Source organism: Lotus japonicus, chromosome 3, assembly GCF_012489685.1.
Source record: "Lotus japonicus ecotype B-129 chromosome 3, LjGifu_v1.2".
NCBI classification, from domain to species: Eukaryota; Viridiplantae; Streptophyta; class Magnoliopsida; order Fabales; family Fabaceae; genus Lotus; species Lotus japonicus.
The window spans coordinates 27,672,481-27,678,151 of NC_080043.1; the positions used below are offsets into that span (position 1 = coordinate 27,672,481).

Below are 5,671 nucleotides of genomic sequence, written 5' to 3' on the forward strand. Positions count from 1 at the left end.
ATTTCAAAAATTGATTTATTTTTTTTCCTTTAAAACTTCCTTATGGTCTGTAACGTAGCCAATATTCTTGATCCGGTTCCCGTTTTGATTCTTACGAAGAAGCAAGGTTGATGATTTTTTTTTGATGCACATGTCACTCAAATTGATGAAAGCATATGAAGAGCTTATATTTAATCTTCATGATGTCTAGCCCATTCTTAAGGTTAGTTCATCTTTCCTTGAAACTCATCAGCTTTACATATAATCAATCATGTTTTAGTACGCCAATTGGGTGGCATATCTTACTTTGCTCTATATATTTCCTTAAGTTCAATTTAAATTGATTTTTAGTATAAGTTCATTGGTGAAGTAACCACAATTACTTTTGGCATTACATAACTTATGAATTAACCTATCTTGATACTTGATAGTTGATCCTATGGATATAATTACTTTCGATGGGGGAATTATGAGTTTGGATGGGAGAATTATTTTGTTCTTTACTCACATATATGGATAATTTTTTGGGGTGTTCACATGAGGGGCATTACATCATATTTTTTGTTTCACTTGACTGAAGTGTGTCTTTGATTTTTGTAACTTATGATGTGAATCTGATTCACTCGATTTGATCAGTAGCACAATTATACTCCAGTGCTGACTATCACACATCATAGCAAATATCAGAAGTGTTTTATGCTGATAGGCCCCGTCAAAATTTGGTGCCAAATGCAGTCTTACTTCTTATTTCTTATCATTCTTATACATGTGCTAAGTAAAATCTTGAGCATTTTCTTATTTTTATGTTTCATGCTGGGTTCATATCAGAAATCTCTAGATTAGAGTCTCTCCCGAGTTCCGAGAGACACTTCTTCGAACAGTGTGAGAAGGAATGCTTGAGAAACTGCTCTCATACAACCCATGCAGTTGCTGATGTGATGAGTGGTGGAAACCACGTAGATTAGACACAGTTCATGAATTGGAGATTGGAGTTTTTGTCTAACGGTGAATTTTTCTTAATTTAAGGATTTTTTTGAATTGATTATTCGAATCTTTAGTGTTATGTTTTTCTATTTCTGTATTAGTTAGTTTACTTTGAGTTTTTTGTTATTGTAATCTACTGTGATAAGTGCGCCATGCCTGAATTTTCTATTAGTTTTCTGTTGTAGTTTAAAGAGCTTGATACAAGGATTTGAGTATGTGGGTGGTAGGGCTGGCCATGAACCACCTGGCTGAAGTACGTTTTTTTGGTATGTATCTTTTACTTTAAAACAAGGGGCCTCTTTACCTGTGGTTTTGTAATGTGTGATTTTTCTCACGAAGAAGTATTGCATCTTTGAACAAGTTGTAGAAAGTGAGGACGGATGCAATATGTGGTTCTCCCTCTGTATTTCTCTTTTGATGACTTCTACTCGCTGTGATTTGCAGAAGTTCTTTAGATATGCAATTCTTCCCTTTTCTAATTGTATGAGAAAATAGATTTTGTTGGAATTTTTTTGTTTTTCCTGAGTGGGTTTGCTCGGTTTTGTTTTTTTTTTTCTACAAGAAAAGATAGGATGAAACCATATGGATTTTATTCACATTTTGTTTGAGGAAAGCATATTGGAAAATGAATTTGATTTTAGTTTTTGTTTAGTCCAACTACTATGGCTTTGCAGACTTGAAGAAATATTCTTAGTTTATTTGGGAGATGATTCCAATGCTGATTTTGTTGCAGGAACTCTATATGTTGGTCTAGATGTCCGCTAGATGTGGTAGAAACTTGAATGCAATCGTTGTTTGTTTCTGTAGATTTGGTGGGATCTGCTTTGTTCAAGTTTTTTTTACTTCTACGGATATCTAAAATCTCCTCATATTTTCTATATTTTAGAACTTGCCCATCTTAAGAGAAAACAGTAAGAGTATTTATTTCTTTGAAGAAGGTCAAAGGACAAAGTAGAAGAAGCATAATAAGAGAAAAATTGCATTAACCAAAGGAGAAGCACACCATTCCTCGGTGCTAGCGAGGAGTTGGCCATGTTGCATTCTATCTTACATCTGGCGATAAAAAAGCATGTTGAGGTGAAAGAGAGCAAGTGGAGCTATGATTGAGATGAGACAAGAAGTGGGAAGGTTGTGGGGAAATATTTCTTTTATTAGTATAAGTGGAATTGAAATTAGCATCTCAGATGATAGATTTTGGTCAATTTTGGTTTGTCATTGTCTGTAGATTTGGTAAATGTGCAAACATTGACTTGGCTAGGATTCGTGGAGAATTATGATTCACTGAATTTTTGTGGCATTCTTTGTAATGAAAATATGTTGAATTATAGGCGTAGGGAAATTTATTGATTTAGGTTGTTTAATTATTTTGGGGAAATAAAGCAGTTATTATTTGATGGATACATGGAAGATTACAATATTTGATTTGATCGGTTTCTAAATGTTTAAGAAAAAGAAAAGTTTTAATAATCACTCCAGAAATAAGAAATTATTATAGAAAAATAAATGGGGGAAAGGGGAATTTGAAAGAAGGGATGAGGGAGGAGATGGGGAGGGGGGGAAGAGGACAATTAATGGGGAAATAGGAAAAAGATATAGGGAAACCGAAATTTTAAAATGTTAGATGGGAGAAAAGAGAGAGGAAAGAAATTGGGGGAGAAAAATAGACAATTAAGGGCTAATAGGGAAATAAGAGATCACATATTGAGAACAACTTAAAAAAAACATAGATAAGTTAGAATTTAAAAAATAATAACGAAAAACGAACTCGCAGAATCACGTTCATGATTAATTGATGTATCAAATACAATAGATATATTCTCCGTGCAACGCGCGGGTAAAAGAATACTAGTATATGCTTTATTTTTCAATTAATATTCTTCTTGTCACAACATCTTATGCTTTCTTTTTCTTACGTATGATGTATATTTTAAACTTCTAAATTAAACCAACATACTAATTAAAGAGAGTAGTACTAAGATATGAATTATTTGTTTTATCCAGGTGACTCAGAAAATTATGAATTCCTAGCAATGTCTAAAATTTTATTTTTTTTTATTCAAGGTTTGCCTAAAATATCCAAAATAAATTTGGACAAAACCAATCTAATTAATTTAGGTAAACTAATAGTACTTTAACACGTGTCGTAGAAAATAACACATATTAGAATATTATTAAGCCACTTAAATTATGGTGATTTTACTCAAAAAGGTAAATCTTGAGTTTCAGGCAGGGATGTGGATGGTGATAATAAGCTATAGCTTAAGGCCCCCCAAAAAATAAAATTACTTAGGCCCCCCAAAAAAAATTAGTTACTAACTATTAATAAATTTTAAACAACTAAAGTATAAAAATCTTTGCTCCCCTAGGGTTTCGGGTGGTGCAGTCAACGTCAAGGGTTTCCGTGCGCCGCCGTCGTTGACCTGCTTGTCTCCGCCGCCGTGTGACGCTTCTCTGTGGGTTCTCCCGCGCCACTATTTCCCCACCACGGTTTGGGGCGAATCCTTCTTCAGGTTCTCTTCAGTTTTTTCCCTGTTTCCACTACGCTGTGCGTGTTCCTTACGTGCGGGATACAGTTTTCCAACGCTGTGTGTGGTACCAAGCCAGTTTTAGCAACCAGTCGGCAGTTCCTTATTACGTGCGTGATACAGGAACCTGATCATGGTGGACGAGGTTGACGTGATCCTGGAGGGAGATGAGAACGAGGTGCTGGATGTTGGTGCCTTCGACGTCGACCCCGTGCTCGGTGAAGATGTGTGGCTGCTGGGCAAGGTTTTGACCAGTTCTCGGGTAAGCTTTGGCCCTTTCAGGAGCGTGATGCAAACACTATGGTCGTCGCGTAATTGCTTGGAGATCCGCCATGTTGGGTCCAACCTTTTCTCTTTCAGATTCAAGAAAACCAAAGACAGAGACTTGGTGCTCAAGTCAGGCCCCTGGTTCTTCAACAGGCACATGGTAGTTCTCAACAAGTATGATGTGAGCATTAACCCAGGTCAGGTCCCTATGTCTCAAGTGCCTTTCTGGGTGCAAGTGCATGGCCTTCCCTTCACATACCGTACGGAAACAGTAGCAAAATCGCTGGCAAGAGGTTTTGATGGCTTCCTTGATTGGGACAAGCGTCGGGATGGAGAGGGCCTCCGTATCAGAGTATGGGTTAGCCTGAACAAACCCCTTCGTAAGGGGCAGATGGTGGCCGTGCCGGGGCGAGAACCGATCAAGGCGATCTTCAAGTACGAGAAACTATATGATTTCTGTTTTCGGTGTGGCCATATTGACCACATTAACCGTGACTGTGGGCTGCCCAGGGCCGCTGCTGGTGAACCTCAAAGGTTCGGGGCATGGCTACGGGCTTCCGGAGGTAGAAAGCGTGGTGCTCAACAGAGGAACTTTGCCGAGGGGGTTGCTGCGGAAAATGGCAACCGCCAGCGACACCGTGCGCGCCAAGGTGATGTGCATGGTGTTGTTGTGAACGTGAATCAAGAGCATGTGAATGAGGCGGGAAATAGGGATGTCGTGAAGGACAACAACGGCAAGGCACCACTTGTGGATGATGAGAATGGTGACGAGGACTGGTTTGATGAGCAACAGGAGGATGAGAATGGTGATACTTATGAAGATCTTTTGGGTGAGGAACATGAGCATGATGGAGGTAATATTACAGGGCTGACTATGCATGAGAGGGATGGACAAAAGGATCCTTTGTTGAACCAGAGGAAGCGGTCAAGCGGGTCCTCTTCATCGCTTGGCGTACGTGACACGGGGATTTCCCCGCCTTTGAAGAGACAAAATTCAGTTGGATTGGGATTGGCGGCGACCGCGGAGCGGTCCCGCCCACCTCAATGAGGCTTTTGTCGTGGAACTGCCGCGGGCTTGGGAACCTGGAGGCAGTTAGGGCCTTGCGTGGGCTCATCCACTCACAAGCTCCCGATATAGTCTTCCTCATGGAGACTAAGCTTTTCTCTTTTGAGATGCAGAGGCATCGTGGGATGGGAGGACTCTCAAATATCTTTCCTGTCCAGTGTGGTCGAAACAGAGCAGGAGGCCTTTGTCTTTTATGGCGTTCAGAGGTGGAGGTAACAATAATTAATGCATCTTTACATCACATTTTATTTACTGTAGTCCATTCGGACAGTGTGACTGTGCCTATGCAGGTTTATGCGCTTTATGGTTTCCCCGAGTTGCATCTCAAGGATAGAACGTGGGAGATGATTCGTTCGGTTAGGCCCATGGCGCCGATACCGTGGCTTTGTATTGGAGATTTTAATGATATACTTTCCCCGTCTGACAAGCTTGGTGGTGCCCCGCCTGATTTAGCGCGGTTACAGGTCGCTACCCAAGCTTGTGCAGATTGTGGGCTTCAGAGGGTGGATTTTTCTGGTCCCTCCTTCACGTGGACTAATAACAGGGTTGGGCCAGGTAGAGTGGATGAGCGCTTGGATTATGCCTTAATTAATCAGGCATGGGTGAACTTATGGCCAGTTTCTTCTGTGTCCCATTTAATCAGACATCAATCGGACCATAATCCAGTAGTTCTCCATTGTGGGTCAAGAAGGACTGAGACTCAGCGGCACAGAACGAGAATGTTTAGGTTTGAGGAGGTCTGGCTTGAAAGCGGAGAAGAGTGTGTAGAAATCATTTCTGAGGGGTGGAGTAACACAAACCTTTCCATTCTCTCTCGGATTAATCTGGTTGGTCGCTCTCTTGATTCTTG

General features: G+C 40.3%; 1 protein-coding gene across 1 annotated transcript; it reads left to right on the forward strand.

Moving 5' to 3' along the window:
* The first annotated feature begins 3,621 nt into the window (after positions 1 to 3,621).
* On the forward strand, positions 3,622 to 4,803 carry LOC130743875 (uncharacterized). The gene has a single exon (XM_057596096.1). It carries the CDS (start codon positions 3,622 to 3,624, stop codon positions 4,801 to 4,803), a length of 1,182 nt encoding a protein of 393 aa, XP_057452079.1.
* The last annotated feature ends 868 nt before the right edge of the window (positions 4,804 to 5,671 follow it).

What these genes read in the sequence shown, in the direction of transcription:
- LOC130743875 (XM_057596096.1), top strand. Translation starts at nt 3,622, where the DNA reads ATGGTGGACGAGGTTGACGTGATCCTGGAGGGAGATGAGAACGAGGTG.